This window comes from Sapajus apella, unplaced genomic scaffold (assembly GCF_009761245.1).
Source record: "Sapajus apella isolate SASKATOON/1434 unplaced genomic scaffold, GSC_monkey_1.0 scaffold27, whole genome shotgun sequence".
NCBI lineage: Eukaryota > Metazoa > Chordata > Mammalia > Primates > Cebidae > Sapajus > Sapajus apella.
The window spans coordinates 17803712-17824175 of NW_022436967.1; the positions used below are offsets into that span (position 1 = coordinate 17803712).

General features: G+C 35.3%; 1 protein-coding gene across 2 annotated transcripts in view; it reads left to right on the plus strand.

Moving 5' to 3' along the window:
* The first annotated feature begins 1612 nt into the window (after positions 1 to 1612).
* Positions 1613 to 20464, plus strand: part of TNIP3 (TNFAIP3 interacting protein 3) — a 110414-nt gene continuing 91562 nt past the window's right edge. The window contains exons 1-2 of one of the 2 annotated variants that reach the window (XM_032292414.1): positions 1613 to 1733; positions 14778 to 14863. In XM_032292414.1, the coding sequence (XP_032148305.1) occupies positions 1680 to 1733; positions 14778 to 14863 (140 nt within the window). In that variant the 5' untranslated portion in view covers positions 1613 to 1679. Of the gene's footprint in view, positions 1734 to 2071; positions 2171 to 14777; positions 14864 to 20464 lie in introns of those variants that run through there. The other variant, XM_032292415.1, reaches the window with a different exon arrangement.

Here is a 20464-nt window from a genome sequence, read left to right on the forward strand (position 1 = left end):
TAGTTGGCATGTTGCCAGTTTCTACTCACAGTTGATGTCAGGTAGCTTAGATGTATACAAGAAGCAATACAATGTTTTCAAATAATGTATTGATTTCATCATGGCGTTTCCCCTCTACAATTAGAATGGTGAGAAGCAGTGATAACAACATGTATCTTTCTGTTTTATAGACTCTCCTTCTCCCCCAATAACAGGTCCATGAGGTAAATAAATATGGTGTCTTTCTACATTTTCATTTGACTAACATCACCATCTTCACCATCCATCCCATAGTTTGGGGGGTTTTTGTTTGTATTTTTAGAGACAGAGTCTCACTGTGTTGCCCAGGCTGGACTTGAGCTCCTGGGATCAATTGATAGTCCTACCTCAGCCTTCCAAGTAGCCGGGTTATCCTATAGTTTTTGGATCAGCAGTCTCTGAAATATGGTTCTATGCTCTCCTGCCACACTTTAATTATGTGATGGTCAAATGAAAAGACGCATGGCTTAAGACAAGATGGGCTTTCAACACACTTTGGGAAAATTTCAGTTCTAATAATAGCAATCACATCATGCATTTGCATAGCATTCTGTAATTTTAAAAGTACTTTCAGGAAAGGAAGACATTAGTTAGATCTGAAGATTCCAGTCTGTAAGTATGGCTTAACTTTTAACCCCCTTGCTGTTGGCTGGTGAATTTCTCCTTGCTCTTTTGATATTGCACTAAAACAGCATATTCTTGTGAAACATTAAGTAATTAATTTTCTTACATGGAAAGAAACTAACAGGGTAAATGTCATTTTGTGTTCATTCAAAAGGCTTTTTAAAAGACATTCAAATACTTTAGGGGACCTTGAAACAAGGGAATTTTCATAGCAAATGTATTTAATTTAATAACTCAGGTTAAGGATGGACTGTTTACGTCCTAAGTTCTGTTTTAATTTTCTTTTTTAGGTGAATGTATATGCAAACTACATTGTATAATAGACTATTTTTTAAAATATTTGAAAATACAGAAACATAAAATACTGTACAGAAAAAGAAAATACAGTAAAGAAAAATATAGGAAACACTTATGGCTTTACCAACCAGGATTGATATTTACAGTGTTTTGTAATAAAAAAGATAATGTTGAGGCTCCCTTTGTGATTTGCTGACTTTCCAAAGCATGTTTGTAGAAGTGGAAGTCTAGAAGGGGATCATCATTGTCCGTCTGTTTTTCGGAGGTCAAATTCCTGCTGTGATGAGAGCTAAACAATCAAACTTTGAAACAATGTCTCCTCCAGCATATTGCCAGTATACTCTGCCATTTTCTTAATCTTGCATGCCTATCTGAAAAATGAATGCTTCAATATAAGAAAATGGTATAACTAATCAATAATAATCACTAGGAGGCACTTCATTAGCAAACATTTTATTTCCAAACTGGTACAAGTTTCTTTATCATTTTGAAGAGGTTTGCCACTACTAATGATTGTGCAGACTGTTTTCTGGTATGATAAGAAAAATACACATCATTCCTAATGGTATAGTGCCAGTGAAGGAAGATAGAGACTCTAAATATAATTTTCCCTCTAAGTAAGAAAACACTCAGCAAGTCCTATTTTTAAAAGGTAATGAACTTATTTCTAAATTACTTTAAAGGGTGACTGTTTAAATGTTAACCTGGGTGCTAGCTCTCTCAGGGAAAGAAATAGGAAGATGAAACACAGGAACATTCCTAGAAATGAGTGTGTGACCTATGTGGTCCTTACAGTAAGTTATACTAATTCTAAATTTATGTTTATGTGTTGTGGCCCTATTAAGCTGATATGACTTTTCCATTAAGTGGGCAGGTAGATTTCCTGTAGTACTCCCGATTGCCTGAAGAGGTATATTGTTTTCTTGTGTTTCCATTACAACATAGAGACTAAGAGGGAATCCTCTGCGGTATTTTCACATAGGTTGTGAATCTTTTATCTGTAGGTTGTATTTGTATCTTAGAGGTGAATATTAATAGTCTCTTGGCAGCAGAATGACTTTCTTAAAAAAGGGGTTTCCCTGTGTATGGGTGGATTAACCTTTCAAAATACATGTTTCTACTTAAACCACTTAGTTACTGTTTGATTCAAAGAGTCTTAAAGACAGATCTTCATATTAGACCTTGTAGTACACTTACCTACATCTGAGAGGGACTTTCAGGATAGAACATGGTGAGTAACATAATGTCTTTTGCCTTTACTTTCATTTCGCTTCCTTACCAGAGTTGGCTGTAACTTAATTCCTTTTTTAAATGCATAAAGTTCTCATATTAAAAAGACATATCTAATTGATCATAAGCTCAGTAATATTAACAATTAGGATACAATTTTCTGTGTTCCAGGCGACAAGTTAGATAGAACTTGTAAATGTAATAATGCATGCTTTTCCTTTAAAATTTTTATTTTAGCGCTTTTATCAGTTGGCCCCTTTGTGCACATCAGTTAAAATAAACTTTGGAAATGACACATTTAACGATGTGAATGTTATCCTATTTGCTTTATTACTTCTAAAAATCCTATAAATAATAACTAAATGTAAGTACTTATATGAATAATTATGCTTTCCCTCTTGGGATATTACAGAGTTGAACAATCTTGCTTAAGCAATGAGCAGAGCAAGCATCCATTTAGTGTGTTCCTCTGCAGGGAACATTTTTCACTGTGTTCTTCATGGTGCTTTAGAATCACGTCGATGAGGAACATAAAACATTCTAAAAGAATATATTTCTGAATATAAAGTTACTGGACTGTTTTATTTAAATAGTCAAATTTTCTAAAGGAGATTAGAAAATAAACTTACCTAGGAATAATTTAAGTGTGAGCAGTTACATTATCCTGCAAGAGAGGTTAATTTTAAAAGCCAGCAGTGGACAAAGGTAGACTAGATGCCTACAGGTGCAGTGCCGATATTTTGTGAATCTGGTAACATTTGCCTTCTGGCTTAACCACAAACTCCCTGCTGTGCAATGCTGAAAACTTCACTCTTGTTAGGAATCTCGGTCAATGCCCTGTGGCAGACTCCCAGAGTGTCCTTTCCAGTGGTACAGCGTGCACAGAACTGTCCCCACAGTGGAAGGCCTGAATCAGGCCTTAACCCAATGAGCAAGCAGTAAATATTTGTGGAATGGATCAACGTTAACAAACTATTTTCAGAGATGGTCTTCTCAACTTTTGTAGTCTATTTTTTATATCAGCGTTTTAATAAATGTTTAAAGTCTCAAAGAGAAAAAAGATGCCTTTTCATTTTCTTCTTTCCTTTTCACTCTGTCTCTCTTTCTGTGTGCCTCTGTTGCTGTCTTCTCTGTGGGGAGCCCTGCCTCTGTCTCTTTTCCTGTCACTCTCTTTCTCTGTCTCTCTCTCTGCCCATTTCTGTCCCTCTCTTTTTTATTGATCTCCCTCTGTGCCTATTTTTCTTTCTCTCTTTCTGTCTTCCCCTTTAGCTTGTTTCTACTGTCTCTCCATGCATATATTTAATTATCATTGGCTTCCAGTACAATTCTCTCATTGAAATTTGCAGCCATTGTACAATTTTCCAATTTTAATAAGGCATAAATGAGGAAGAAATAATAATTTTTAAACATGGAAAATTAACTGTTAAACACAATTCCTCCTGTTAAAGGAACCTAAAGCACATAGCTGCCAAAGAGACCCGTGGCTCAGTGTAGAAGAGACAGGCAAAGTTCCCATATACCTCATCAATCAAAGTCCCTGAGTCCTCAAAAGTCCTGGGGACCTTCTTGTCCAGGTAGGGGGGCAGGCAGAGGTGGAGAAGGTGGGAGGAGGGGAAGGCAAAGGTGCTTACTAAGGTTTTGGTCAACTGAATACTTCCTGCTGAGGATAAAACCTTAGACCTCACTTTAACTGTTAACTTTTAAAAATTACTCTTTAACATTTTACTCTTTAGCCCTTTTTCTAAAACACTACTTTCTTATTAAGATCAGATAATGATGAATTCTCAGAGGAACACCTATTAGTCACAGTTGTACTCCCATCTGTTTGGAGTTGTGACAGTTTGGACTTTTCAAATGTTTGTTTCATGAAGGATGAGACCGTAGAACAAGAAAAACCTTACTTTTCACATGTACGCCCACAAGTCTTAAAGAAAAAAGTGAGAATCAAAAATGTCTTATGAAATTGCACAGAGCATGAATAAAAAATCAATTTTATTTGAAAACATGGCCAAGATTAAATATCTCCATTGTTTTGAAACAAAGACACCACATCAGGGGAAATTATTCTAGTGGTTGCCAAGCACAAGCCAAACAAATGAATCCCTTGATTAATCTAAGTATGTTAAAAACCTTGGATGACAGTCACAGTGGGGTGGTTAGTATATAGTTAATAGATCATCGTGATAAGTAATAAAAGTTAATCATTCTCTGCCTTTGCTAATATGACACATTTAAATTCTGCAAGAAGAAATGACATAGTATGTAATACAGTATTAAGCGGTATAGTTAATAAAATACCTTTGAAGGCAAATGATCCCTTTCTCAGTTTTCAATTACATTTTAAATTTCAAGTATGGTGAAATGTTTCCTTTTGATGTGAATAAATATAGATATATAGATTACAGTCAGATAACTCTCAGACACAGTGTATGCTAACAGTATTCAGTATGCTGTTCAGTATGTTGTCCTATTCTTTTCTCAATATTAGATAATATATTGTTACTTTCCCCAAACTCTTTACTTAGAATAAGTGTTCAAAAATCTTCTGGGAAGATGGTTCACATTTTATATTACAAAAGGCAAAACAATTATAGATATTAAAATAAGAGAAAATTGTTCAGCTTAACTTTAAGCTATAAAAATCAAATTTTATTTATAATGAAAAGAAATACCTAAAATCATTTAATAGAAAAAAAGAGTAGAAAGATTATCAACTTTAAAGTGTTTATAGACAAATTAAAACCTGCCTAAATACGGGTGAAAACAAGAAGATGAATTTCCAATTAGAAAGTGTTCTGCCACTTGTTTAAAAGCAAGAAAAAATATTTTAAAAATATCCATGAACATTAACATTAAGATATAATTAGTCTGAAAGGACCTCGAACTTTACAGGTAAAAGCCAAAGTGTGGATTCTGTGTCTGAACTCCAGTTCTCAGGAATCAAGTCTCATCTCAACTTTTTTTTGTTTGTTTGTTTTTTGAGACAGTCTTGCTTTATTGCCCAGACTGAAGTGCAGTGGCAGGATCTCAGGTCACTGCAATCTCTGCCTCCTGGGTCACTGCAATATCTGCCTCCTGGGTTCAAGCGATTCTCCTGTCTCAGCATCCCAAGTAACGAGGATTACAGGCACCTGCCACCACGCCTAGCTGATTTTTGTATTTTTAGTAGAGATGGGGTTTCAACATGTTTGCCAAGCTGGTCGCAAGCTCCTGACCTCAAGTGATCCGCCTGCCTTGGCCTCCCAAAGTACTGGCATCTCAACTTTTCATTATCAGCAGAGAGTACTAATTAAAATCACAGAGCTGAGATCAGTCAGTATTATTCATTATTTTAATTGAACAGTCTTCCATTTATTTTCATCTGAGGAATTGAGACAGCATAGTTCTTTATACTGATGTTTGTTGATCTGGGGTTAATCACAAATGTAGCCTCGGGTGGTTAGATTTAGCACAACTGATTGATTTTAATAGTAGTAATAATAATATATATTTTTGAAAGAATCATCTCTGATATGGCTTCTATTGCTGAAAATTTGATGGAAATCAGAATTTATTATATTCTTTCCTTTTAGTCTCTAATGATCTGTTCTGTTGACAGGAGTAGAAAAACTAGTACTACAGTTACGCAGATACCCTACTGTACTAGATGGATAGGGAAGCTAAGAAAAATGTTCACGGACACAGCTTTGGCTTCTGCTCTTCCGTCTCTGAATCTAATAAGGCATTGATGAAATGCAAGTGTGGTAACAAGGCATTTACCTCTTCTAGTTTCTGTGCGGCCTTGTAAGCTCTAAATAAATATGGTAGAATTCAAATCTTGTTTGATATTCAAAATCCACTGGAAAGCAGGTAGCAAAAGTGATTTTTTATAGGACATAAATATTATTGAATGTTATTATTTATAATCATCATTTTTCAGCGACTTTATCATGGAAATAATGAAAGTTTCTGTACAAGACTAGGTTTAAGTTTGGTCGTTACTTGCTAAGCTGCATTCAAAATTAATGTATAGTTATAAAACAAAATTTATTACTTCAGAAGAAAATCCTGGTGTGCAAAGATTTCTGGTAAATTGGCTCAGGCTATTCTTTACTTCCCTTTCAAGTGGGTGAGCATCTGCCCAGAGGAACTGGTACTGTTAGCAGGAGGCTAAGGGTGGGCCGAGGCTGGTACACCTGTAATAGATGTGCAAGCAATCCATTCCTGGTTTCACCTGAAGCGTATTCTCATAAAAAACACATCCTCCACATTTTCATGGTTTTCAGCAGAACAACCAACTTTCATGTACAATAACATATATAGTAACAGTCACGTCCCATAAAAATTACTTTCTCTACAGGCTCTCCAGTGAGGTTTGAAGACTAAACAACATTTAAACTTCCCCACATGTATTTGGAGCTTACTATTTGCCATGCAACACTAGAAAAGTCATCTTATAGTGAAAGCGAAGTGGCAGCTGCTTGAAAATGCAGTGTCTTGTTTAATCACATGGACTTTTCTTTGAAGAAGGGAAGTATTATCCTTATCTTGCAGGTGAGGACATTGGGGCTCAAAGTGTTTAAATAATATGTCCCAAGACACATAGCCTGTTAAATGTGACAGACAGATTGGATGCCACATCTTTTGACTCCAAACCCAATCATCCTTCCAATACACATCTGAAAAAGTGAATTTGTAATTTGGGGAGCTTTGATGACATTTATCAGTAGAAATCTGCAATACAGGAATATTCCCAAATAGAGCTGAATAAAGACTCAGGACAAGGATATGCTCATTTTTCTGCTGAATGAAGGAACATTCTGTGGAACGCTAGATCCTCTTCACAGGGGAAAAATCTCACTAATATTTCACTAAGTTTCTAAGATACATCAAGAGCAATATAGCAATATTGCAAAAATCCTTGGATGACCAATTTTCATAACATTTAAGTATCAGCACTATTCGCTACTATAATGTACAATCTGTTCCCATTTCAGAGCCAGTGATAAACATTCAGGGTCAAGCAAATGCAGTGATAGCCCTGGTGACAGACAGAATCTTAGTCTCCTGACTCCTGATTCTGGAGCTTTTCCACTTTCAGCCTCAAATGTCAGTTTTGCATGTAGAAGAAATGCAGCTGCTCTGATGTGATTGAGCTATAGAGAATCTGTGGTGGCAAAGAAACTTTATTGCTATAAAATAAAAAGACTTCTTAGAATGAAATAGGTGATGAAAGTCCCCAGATTTGACACCTTTCTCAGAAATATGAAATGGAAAAAAAATGTTACAGCTCTTTTGGGTAGTTCTTTCTTTTGGTTTAGCCAAGCGAAGTGTAGCCAAAAATCTCTTTCTTGTTCTCAATTTCCCTTGAGCCATTACTGTAAATGAGAGTGGTGTGTAATTTTCCTCTCCTCCAACTTCTTCCACACTGTAATCAAAGGTCTTTAAATACCTGTTAGGTGTAGGAATCTTATTTGCTAGAGGAAATAAATGAATAAAAATGTGCAACATATGCTTTTTTTTTTTTTTTTTTTGGATAGCATCAATATATTCTTAAAAACATTGAGCATTTGCCTCATTTTGCATTGAAATTATCTGAAATATTTTAAGGCTGTTTTAGCTTTGTGCTTGTAAATTTAGGTTAGTTTTATAGTCACCTGACTTGCTTTATGGTTCCTGTTTCTAGGCTAAGTGAATTCCTTTTTCTTTTTTAATATTTATGGAGATACAATAACCGATAAGGAGCTTTAAGGATAAAGCTTCTTGGACATACACACTGGCTATTTTATATATTAAGACTGATTGACTATTAAAGATATTATTAGAAAAACATAACCAAGAATTTATACTAAAAATGTTATAGTTCTTTACATTTCTTTATTACCAATTGTAGCAAGGATCTCAAAAAAGCTGTTCATTATCATTCACATATTGGCAACCAATATCTCATGTTTGGAAATTACAAAAAGCCATGAGAATTGCTAACAGTAAACCACAAATTTTTAGAGGATTGTGTTTCATTTGTTCACATTGATTTTTTAAACGGAATTTTAATACCTTTGGGCGGGATGTTTCTTCACTTATTCACCACAGCCCTTCTCACCACTGGTCACCAATTTATGTCAGCTTCCTGACTCTACAGGCATTTTCCCACTCTTGACTGAACCTATTGCTCTTTTTCATCCTCCACCCAGTAAACTCACAGCAGGAACGAATCCTGCTGTCCATTCGCCCAGTAAAACACACAGATTGGAACTCAAGGCATGCTAAGTGCTCACGGCTAAAGACATTCACTTATTTCTGCCTCTGAAAGTTAAGTGGTGTGCTTACCTAGGATGATCTTTGTTTATTCCCCCATGCTACTTATGACAATTTTGCTTTCTTGCCATTACATATTTAAATAAAATTTATATAAGCCATTAACATACATGAGTACAAAAAGGTAAAAAAAACATTGTTTCAATGCAATCTAGTTTTTGCATCTTGTAAACATCCAGTAAAGGTTAAGTTATTAAATATGAATTGGATATTGGGAAGGGCAAAAAAAAAAAAGGTGGTTAATTATCATAAAAACCTAAAAGCATTCTGTTTTCAGATTGCTTTCTGTCTTAAAATTTTTGCTCTCTTGTAAAGAAACTAAAACTAGAATTCACCAAGGATTTATTGTGGGTCAGGGAGCACATGTGGCCAACCATTAATAGATCATTTCTTAGAAAAAAAAGCTTAGCAAATGATGCTCACCTATATATTTTCAGTGACATTAAATTAATATAGCGTTCATGTATTAGTCTTCATGAGTCCCAGTTTGAACCAATATTTTGATTAACTGACTACCTACCTTTAGGTCTCTCATGTGATCAATAAGAAAGCTTTTCATGTATTCTTAAATAGTATAATGTCATTTCTAAAAAATTAATATAAGTGCTTTTATATCTGTAAGAATGTGAATGTGTATATATGTGTGGTTTTCAGGTATTACCTTACAGAATCTTTATTATTTACTATTTATGGATACAAGGATAGTAATTTTCATGATGGTTTAGTACCCAGTGAGGACATTCATTATAAATGTATTGAACCTGGTTAACAATTAATTTTTAATTTAGTAAAGATGGTGAAATGAAACAGTTTCCAGGTAGGTATTATGAGTTGTAAATTGTATGACCCAGGAAGAAACACATTTTATACAAATAAATATCCCTTGTCATCTTCTAGTCATTTCTACCTTAAGTAAAGTTTTCATGTCTTTGATTGTATGTAAATTACATTTGGACACCTCTCAATGTATAACATAGACTTGGCTAGCACAAATGTATACAATAGTATAAGAATGCTTTGGTAATTTTTAATGTAACATTCTCAAGGTCTGTAAATCCTATTTGAGAAAACTTTGACTATGACTGGTAAACCAACACTCTGCCCTTGAATCTGACTTTAGATACCCAAGTATATTAAAAGCTGTCACCAGAAATATGAAAAAGATCATAAAACTTGGTTTACTTCCAAAAGTAAGTTTATTCTTGAAAGTTGGGTTATTTTGGAAGTATGGATTCTGTAAACTTCTGCTTAAACAATCAAACAGCTTATGATTTTCACTCATGTACTGAAATGCATCCAAGAATAGAAGACATCTTTTGGTTTAGTTAAACAGAAAGCAACAGCTGCTTCTTTAGCAATATAAAAATTGCTTTAAAAAGAGGAAAAGGAAGAGGACGGAGGAGAAAGGAGAATTAATCAAATCATGGAAACAAAGCCGTGAGTTTGCTTTTAGCTTCAGAGGATGCTGTGAACCAGTTGAGTACTCTGGTTATTGGAACCAGAAAAAAATTTCTGTGGTTTTTTAATTGTAAATATTTTCATTCTCAAAAATTGTATGTGGCTGGAGCTAGGGAAAGTAGTACACACCTGTAGTCCCAGCTACTCAGGAGCTTCAGGGAGGAGAATTGCTTGAGCCCAGGAGTTCAGAAACACAATGCACGATAATGGGGCCTGTGAACAGCCACTGAACTCTAGCTTGGGAAATATAGTGAGACATTGTCTCAAAAGAAGGAGAGAGAGACAGAGAGAGAGAGAGAGAGAGAGGAGAAGAAGGAGAGGAAGGAGGAAGGAAGGAAGGGAAGGAGGGAGGGAAGGAGGGAGGGAGGGAGGAAGGAAGGAAGGAAGAAAAGAGAAAGAAAGGAAGGAAAGAAGGAAGGAAGGAAAGAAGGGAGAGAGAGAAAGAGAGAAAAGAAGGAAGGAAGGAAAAGAAAGAGAGTAAGAAGGAAGGGAAGGAAGAGAGGGAGGAAAAGAAGGCCAGAAAGCATGAAAGAAAAAAAGAAGGGAAAGAAGGAAGGAAAGGAAGAAGGAAGAAAATTATCTTCTCCATGGAAACAAAATGATAATACAACTTTAAGTGATATTTTAAATTTGATTTTAAATATCCTTGATATTAAAAAGAAGCCAAAAACAAAACATTGCATATAATACACTAAAAATATCTGAGCAACCAGTGTTGGCCATAGTTAAGTCCTATTATCCCAAACTGTTCATTGTCAATGCCACTTATTTTTCATTTTATCCTTTGTCTTATACAGTTAGGTATTATTTGTTTCTTTTATTCTTAAAGTATTAGGTCCACACCATGAGCTAAGTGTCATGCTGGGTCCTAGGGCCACAAAAATAAAAAACACCTGTGTATTTTGCCGCCAAGGCTTGTCATCCTATTTTCTCAACAGGATGATGAATTCTTTGATGGCAAGCAATTATATCTTTATTTGAAATCTTAGAGTCTAAAACTAAAATTATTTAGTTAAAAGAGATTTTAGAAACAATAATTTATATAACTCCCATATACCAAGCTTTTGCAATATGACCAAGAGTCAAGATGGTGAATTGATCACAGTTATTTACCTCTTCCTTCCTATGACTCTCTTAAATGACACCCGTTAATATGTAGTGTACTAAACACATACCAGGCATTACTGTGTGAATTTTACACATATCAACACATTTAACCCTCGTAAGATCCCGGTGAGGCAGGCACTATTCTTATCTCCATCTCATATAAAGAGAAACAGAAGCACAGGACGATTGTCATCTCCCAGTTAAAGAGTCACCAGAGGAGCAGGAATTGGACTGGGCAGTCTCACTTCAGAGCCTGCTCTTCATCACTTTGCTGCTCTGTTTCTGTAGATGCAAAGAAAAGGAATTTTCAAAGGCCATTTATAAATGAAGGAAGGAAGTCAGCTCTACTGTTTTTAAAGCTAACTGAGATTACTGAGATTGATTTTCTTTACCTTACCAAACTTCAACCTGATAATTTAGCCTTTTCCAAAAACTTTCAAAAGAATGTGTCATGGTTTCTAGAAGTTATTTCAGAAGAGGGATCTCAGTATTTAATTCACAGCAGCTTGGTTGTAGTAGAGTGGATGTGTTATGATCATGCTTCTTTTTTTTTTTTTCCATTAATTTATTTTATTGCATTTTAGGTTTTGGGGCACATGTAAAGAACAGATCATGCTTCTTATTAATAATGATTACATACAAAGGCTTCTTGTCCCATGGATAACAAACATGAATAAATATGGGCAAAATAATGGCTTCTTGGATGACTTTGCAGAGTACAGGTTAAAAGCCACAGACATGAGAGAAAGGGAAGATCTGTTGCTTTTTACCTCAAAGCTAACAAAAATAGGTATATTATAGGCAGACACTATGCAATCATAATAAAGCAGTAGAAACCTGACTGGTTTTATTTTAAGTACTTTGGGATGAAGTGTCTGAGAAATCCATCTTGAATGGGCATAGGTTAAAAGGAGTCAGGTGCCCTATCGTTCCTTTTTCTTTCCCTGCTTAGTATTCAGATAAAATTTGCTTTTATGGAAGTCTACTGTGTTCTATGTCTAAATTAGAATTTGTTTCAAATATGCAAAATGTTTAATAAGGTATAAGTGTTTTGAATTACATGAGCAATTAATAAAGCACAAGCAAAGGTACCTGAAGTGTGCTACTAGATTTGGGAGTTTAGACACAGTGTTGCCTAGTTTATTGTAGCAGGTGTTTCGCCACTGCTTGTTTGCATGTCTCCACACGAGCCAATCAAAACTGAGGAAGTGCATGATCGCCTCACTAGATTGATTTTGTGGTTTTGCTCAGTGAAAAATTATAGGAGAAAGAACTTCAGCAGAATTCCTTATCTTATGGTTTAATGTCACCCTGACTCATAATTTGTGGAGACAAAGTTCAGAGAGGTACACAAATGCTTTGCTAAGTCCTATGAGACTTTTGAAGTTGCTGATTTTCTGTAAGATTTAAAACAAATGAGGCAGTGGTATTGAAAAGGCTCTTTGTGCTCAGGCTGGCTTCATTTTATTTATTTGCTTCTACTTGAAACAGAAGCCTTTTAATTGCTGAGTGTCTTTTTAAAAATTGTCTCCTTTGTCACTATTTGGTGAGAAAAACACCTCTGTCTGTGGTATTGAAAAGACTTTTCCCCAAGGAAAACAAGAAAACAAGAAAGGAAGGGTAAGGGGAGGAGAGGGAAGAGAAGGGGATGGGAGGGGAGGAGAGGGAAGGGGAGGGGAGGGGAGGTGAGAAGGGAAGGAAGGAGGGAGGGATGGAGAGGCAGAGGGAGGGAGGGAATAGATAAATAAACTATTTGAAGTTATAATTATGCCTGGGATGTTGACTTTTCTGATTATCACTGGTTGATATTTTTACTTCCTGGATAGAATAATAACAAATGTAAAATTCTAGCCTGGGAAAAGGCAATTTAGGAAGGAAATATAATGTTCAGTAAAATAATGTCTTTGAGACAATATCCATCTTGTCTGTTTCCAGTGCCTCAGATATTATTTACAAATCTTAAACTATAAAATTTTAAGTCTGGAGATTTCCCTTTGTACATGCCATTGTTGGAGTGTTTACTACCAGAGATCAAATAATACAATGCCATCACCTAAGAAATACAGTTTTATTAGTGTGTATCTGTAATGTAAAAATTTTGTAGGTTAGTTTTAAAATACATTAGTATTAAAAAAATATTAGTGCTCATTTTATTTCAAACTTAAAATTTCTTCTTTATAATTTTCAATTGTGGAACAACAATAGAAAATCATGACTAAGAGTCAAATGGTTTGGTGTCTAATCCTAGATCAGTCATTAATTAGCCCAGTCATTTGTTTTCTCTGGACTTCTGTTTCCTCTATTGTAAAACGATGGCGTCATAAATTTTAGCATGCTCTCCACAGTCTCAGACTCTATGATTCCCTGATACTCCAGGACTCCATGTGTAATTTGGATATGCCAGGAAATTAGCATTTTAAAGGTAATTTTTGAAATAGTGAAACAATATAAGACATTTTTAAAACCTTACTACAAATTTGTTTATTGAATAAATATTTAAAACTTCATGTTTCAGAAATGGGCACTTTTGCAGTCACTCTATGAGATAGCACATCACTTGGTTTCCTCTTCAACATATTTGCAGAATTGTGTAATGTCTCCAGTATGCCTCATAAACAAGATGGGCAGTTTTGCAATTTTGCATATTTAAATGATAGCTATACTAGTTGGTGGTCCAATTCTTTCAACAGTCCAGAAATGCATTTGCTTTCATCTAGTGACTGGCTACCATGGTGGTAACAGATGACTTTTAAACAGCTGTCACAAGCTGAAAACAAAACAAAACTTACTCTCCCACACTATGTACAGCCAACTTGCCAATAGCTGAAATGAATCTTTCCTGGAGCATTTTAACAAACGATTTTTTTTTTTGTGGGGTTGTTGTTACAATTAAACAGAAATGCATGAAACTCAGACAAACTGGCTTCATATTTCCCACAGGCCTAGCTCCTAAAATTTCTAATGGGTTTACAGCAATTGGTGGTTTCCAGATGCATTTAAAATGCATTAATTCCTATAGGAATTGGCTTTTAAAGCATACACAAATCTTCAAATTCTTCAATCTCAAAATTCTACTGTAAGTCCCATGAGGTACTATGTAGTCTGTATAATATTTGTCCACAGTTTGGTGATTAAGGTGCCAAACTTAAGTGTAACTTAATAATAAATTTAAAAAATGAGAAACAAATTCTGTCTTAAGTATAATTAATTTTTTTTCTCCTTTTTTTTATTGTCCCATTACCACTTCCCTTGTTACCCTGAAAATTATAAAAATAATCAATCACTCCTATTGGAGAAAAAGCTGACATAAGTGGTCTTCCTAGAAGAAAGCTGCTGGCACCTGGGTCAGTAGGCACCCCTGGAGAACTCATTCCTAGACTGGGGTTAATTGAACTATAAACATGTCAGTCTGACAACTTTCACCATTCATGCTGTGTGTGTTGGAATGTCAAGCTTTCTTTTACTTGCTCCTGGACAGTTTCTCCCTGTCATGAGACTCTTCCTTAACTCACTGAGCCTGTGTTTACACCTGGTCTTTTAACTTTCATTGAAACTAGGCAGAAGGCAGGCTTGTGGTCTGTCTTCTCACGTCTGGCAGGGCTGAAAACAAGACATGAGAATAAAAACATGGCTTTTGATGAAAAATGCATTTAACAGGTGGTTTTCTTCTTTGGTGACTGACATAGTTAACTTCCCTTGAGATGCGATTGAACCTCATACCCTTCATATTTTTTTTTTTTTTTTAGATTCCATGTGGATGGCTCATAAACAAACATGAGAAACGGGATGATAAACTGATAATGTTCACCAATCAGTCTGAAGATTCTGAAAGGTAATAACAGTTTATTTGGAGATAATATGCTTCTAACACTAATATTCTAATTAGAGCACTTCTGTTTGCGACAATGATAATGTAATAAGAGTAGAAGAGAAGCTGTCTGCATGGAACTATATAGAGCAGAAAAGGAAAAGACGATGGGTAACAGTATGGCTTATCTATCTGAACATATTTTCTTTTATTGCTATCCCAGGGGCAAAAGTCATGGTGGATTATGACGATTATTTGCTTTTTAAAGTATTTGCAAATTTCCTTTGATAAGCTTTGGTGGATGGTTTCTCTGTAATTGCACAAATTTTCTCCTCAGAAACAACTGTATTTCACCAGTAAGGTGGAGGAGTAGCTGTATCTTTTCTCCTGATTTGCTTAATCCTTAGCTCACCTGAAGGAAGGTGTGAAGTTTACCAAGTTCCTTATGAAAAAATCCCTAACTTAGACACTTTCCACATTCTATCAACCTTTCAATGTTTTTCTCAAGCCTCATTCTATTTGTTGGTTCATAGAGTTATTTCTTTGTGGTGGTGTTGTTTAATTTGACACCTTTTATGTGCAAGATACTGTGCTTGCTCCTTGCAAAAGAAGAATCAGATTCAGACCCTATCCTCAAGCTTCTTGAGGCTGAAAAGTCCTGCACATGCCTATACATAATATATGGCGGCATGTTCTGCCTCATAAAAGAGGCACAAATTAACTGTTCTTGGAAATTAGAGGAAGGTGAGATTTCCAGAGATTGGGATAGAGATACATGAAGAAGTTGTTTGACCTAATTTCTGGCAAAGAGAAGCTGGGGAGAAAGATAGAAAAAGAGAAGGAAAGACTATTCCAAGCTGAAGGCAGAATGTGTGCAAAGACGTGGTGGTAGGAAAGTTGTGCATTTGTGTCCAGATCAACTAACTGTTTTGGCTTCTGCACGTGGTCTGTAGTAAAAAGAAGGAAACTCAGTTGATATTCTCTCTTGAGTGAGAGACTAAATAGCTGAGAATTTATTCTATAGGCCAACATTTCTGTTTACAAAGTCAAAACTTCTATTTTGTGATACCTTTAAGGTGAAAGATAATTTAAAGAAATAATAATAATAAAGTTCTTAAGTCAATGTTTCTTAAACTAGGGTTCTCAGATCCTGTGCTTCTGGAGTCATATTCTTAGATTCTCTATGAGAATCTGTTCATTAAAAGAGGCCCATCTATACTTTCAATATGAAAATCATGACTGGACAAGGGGTACCATTAAGAATTTTAAACCAAGGATTTCCAATAGGCTACTCTAGGAATAGTATTTAAAATTAATCGGCAAGGGAAAAGACCTGAAGCTCAAATAAATATAGAAACATTGATTTCTCCCATTCACCTCAATCAGTTACATTCAGAATCTTTAACAAAAATTTTAGCCTTTAATTTTAAACAATTTAGCATTTTCTTGTGTGCTGTACTTTATTATTCTATAACTCTTCTGGGTGTGTAAGTCTTGCCTCATCAACATGATTTTATCTACCTCAACAGAAAGGCTCAGCGTACAGCAGAATATTCCCCCTGAAAACGTGGGTCTACAGTAAGCACTGATCTATTTTATATAAATTTTGATAAAATATTAGTAAAATTGAAATTTACATCACAAGTCATTTGAGGATGAAGTTATTATATTCATAACTTCTAAGATACTATAGGCATTACAGAAACAAAAAATATATGATGTTGAACAACTTTTAGGAATGATGATATCCATCCTCCTTTGGCAGCGGAAGCATACACTTGGCAAAATTTCACAGTTTAAAAAAGAAAGAATGAAAGAAAAGAGAAAGGAAAGAAGGAAAAAGGGAAGGAAGGGAGAAACCTATTGTTTCTAAGAAGTAGGGATTATTCTCACCCTGCCATTCCTCCACATGCACAAGCCATTTCCTTCCACGTGGAGAATTCTAAGGACTTTGCGTAAGCTCCTGAGTCCCTTTCTCTTGCCTCCTCTCCACAGCCAGTAATGCATATTACTGCTTAGTTCTGTTTACCAATGATGAAAATTATGTAGAATTTAGTAGTTAACATATTTTTTCTACAGTGGTTAAAAATTTGCATTTCTGAAAGAAATAGAGAGAGCTAGGTTCTTTGATGGTAACGTAAAATGTTCAGAAGATGGTTTTCAAGTTGCCAACTAGGGTATCTATACCTGGAAGCACAGAGAGAAGGATGAGGTATAAGGCAGTGAGGCAGGGGCTGTGGTCCATATCTTTGTCTGAGGGAGGTGGCAAGGAAGAATAAAGAGAGGTGACAGAAAACAGGGCAGGAAGAGAATAGTGAGCACCTGAGTCATCTTTCCCTCTATCACTCCTGAACTGACTCCTTTACCATTGAAGTGTTTTAGGTCCCATAAAGGTCCTTCCATCTCTCTAAGTATTCTATATTGATATTACAGTTGCCACACCAGGCATCCTTTCAAAGGAAAGTAAAAGAGAAGAAGAAACAACTTTGATGTCATTGTGGGAGATTGTCAAAGTAAACATGCTATTATATAGTTTTTCTATTTCCCTTTAACACAGTCCTGAAGCTATTGTTATTAAAAAAGCAGTCCCACTCAACCTGTATGATCCTTTTTTTGAAGTACTCTTATAAAGCCAGTTCCTCATTTTAATTTTTCTAAAGCAGATGCTTTCCTGTCCTAACATTTGTTGTAAGCAGAATGTTTTTTAAAAATGGATTATGCATTCAGAAAATTATAATTATAACCTCACCAGAAAAACTGCTATGATTCATTTTAGCCTGAAGTAGAGTTCATCTCAGAAGAATGAGATGAATTTGTGTTCTCATGAAGTGACCCTTTTACGTGGCATCAAACTCATTCACAGCAGCAGTCATTCAACCTCATATCAAACAGGATCGAATGCCATCAGTTATTAATGCCTTCTGGTAATGATATAGTGGCTTTCAGGTGTATTTAAGGAGCTCTGTGTCTTTCTTCATATTCAAATCATTCAAATGTCTTTATGTAAAGTGTTGGTGTACATTAAGAAAATTAAACAGTACTTTTGTCTTTTTCTCTCCATGTGAATAGCATCCTCTCTTCCAGATGCAGTATTGAGCAGCCAAACAGCTGCTGGCTATTAAAAGTCCCTTAAAGGTCTATTTTTTTTTTCCTCATAAAAGGAAGAGAAGTGTAGGAATGTTTATGGGGTGACAGGCAGATGTTTTACTTGTACTATGTATGTGGTAAGAGAAAACTAAAATGATCTCTTTTATGGTATCATCAGCATTTTTACAATTCTTTTGGCCTCTATATTTTTAAGACCCTTCTTACCTGACTTTAAATTAAACTATTCTGGAATGGCGGAAGAAAGAACCATTTATACAGCTGTTATAAATTCAAGCTATCTCACACTTTTTCATAAAGACAGACATCCCTGAAAATGTGTCTTCTGCCCATTAATATTGTTTTGTTAGGTAGAAGAGAACCTTATAGTTTGAAAAGCTGAATGACAGTATTTTTCTTTTCACTAAACAAGCAGCAGCACTGATGAATAAGTATTTATAATGACACGCAAAATGTCATAGACCAATCATAATTTTTTTCATAAATTTTACTAATTTATTTATTTGCCATTCAAACTTGTTAGTTTTTCAGAAATTGCATGTCTTCAAACTAATAAACATCAAAGTCACATTGGGTCTCTGGACAATAGACTAAGTTTCTTCTCTTTTCACACTAAGAAAGTAGTCTCTCAACTTTATTTATTTATGTGCAATATATTAGATGAAATTAAGTTTTATTGGATGGATAAATTCACAGAGATTTGAGACAAGGAGCTTTGGGACAACTTGTGCTTTGAGCCAGGCTCTATAAAGCACATTTCAGAAAAGCCTCTTCCATGCAAACAATGCCCATGGGACAAACACAGATTTCCATTTTCTGAGGCCTACCTTATACAGAAGGTCCAAGAAGATTATTTAGAGTATATATTTTGTTCTGTCTTTAATACTTTACGCTTGCATAAACTCTTGGATTCAATGCAGAAATCACTTGTAAAGCTATTACTGTAGACTAGAAAGTGTTTGGGAGATACTGTTGGAAAGACTAACAAATTACAATTTTCCCAAGAATTGACTTAGCATTTTTATGGAAAGTACTGGTACTGTCTTCCATCATGAAATTGTGTGTCTAGAGACTGGAAATCACCCAGATTTTACCTCAGTGGAAATATCTTCAATAAAAGCTGTGGCAGCACAGAGCTTACTTGGAGGTCTATACTAGGTCATGGATAACCTATAGCCAGCTGAATAAATTATAAGTCTGTCCTTTCTGTGTGTGGCAACTCTAAGGAGTTGCTCTCTTTTTGCAGAAGGCTTCATTCAGAGTTTATGCTGAAGCCATCCCCTCCGAGTTGATAATTCAATATACAGACCCTCCACGGCAGTACATTCTGTTCCTGTGGCTCAAATTTGAAGCAGTTCAAAGCCAGTTAATACAATAGAAGGTATTGCATTAGCAAAATTCTATTTTTCAGGGCAATTTGGAAATACCAAATTCACAACTCTCTCTGCTACTCTGACAGGAATTTGTGTAAATGCAATATGTGAAGAAACAATGGGGGAAATGAAGGGACCAGAGTTTGGAAAATTAAATTAGGCTTTGGTTTGAATCTTTTTGTTTTTATTCCTTCAAATAAATTGAAATTTTAAATGTAATATCCTCAGTGAGTTGGGCTTTTTATCTGTTGTAGGCTTCCACTTGGGATACTACTTATTTCTCCATTCAAACAGGAGTTTAGAGCGTAGGCAGGTTATATTGAGGATTTGTTTCAAATACCTTTTTTAGTCCTCTTTTAAGTAATTTATATCATTTGCTAGTTTTATATTAACATAAGACTCTAGCTGTCACTTCATATTCTAAATATTCTGCTCTGTTAAATTGGATCATAATTATTTAAATCACACATCACCCCTCTTTCTAAGCCAACTGAACTACGGAATCATTTTTCTGTTTCACATCTAGGAAATATTTCTATGCCAGGGGCATTTCTACTTTCCAAGCCCAGTTATTTTCATTGTTCTAACCATATAAATAAGTTCCTTTGTTCTCTTTATATTACCAGAGCAGGGTTTTCAATTATTACAGAAAATACCAGCACACTAAAATGCAAAATAATATTTACTTTAAGATCCAAACCAAGGCCAGGCATGGTGGCTCATGCCTGTAATCCCAGCACTTTGGGAGGCCAAGGCAAGTGTATCATGAGGTCAGGTGTTCAAAATCAACCTAGCCAACATAGTGAAACTCTGTCTCTACTAAATATACAAATTTAAAAAAAAAATTAGCCGGGCATGGTTGTGGGTGCCTGCAATCCCAGCTACTTGGGAGTCTAAGGCAAGAGAATTGCCTGAACCTGGGAGGCAGAGGTTGCAGTAAGCTGAGATCACATCACTGCACTCCAGCCTGGGTAACAGAGCAAGACTCCATCTCAAAAAAAAAAAAAAAAAAAACAAGGATCCAAACCATTTGATGATTTATCTTTTTTGTTTTCATTTTTTGCTGTGCTACATCATACTTTATTTGTTTTAGAACACAACAGTAGGCTGTGTCAGGATACACAAACAGAGTTAAATATAAATATTA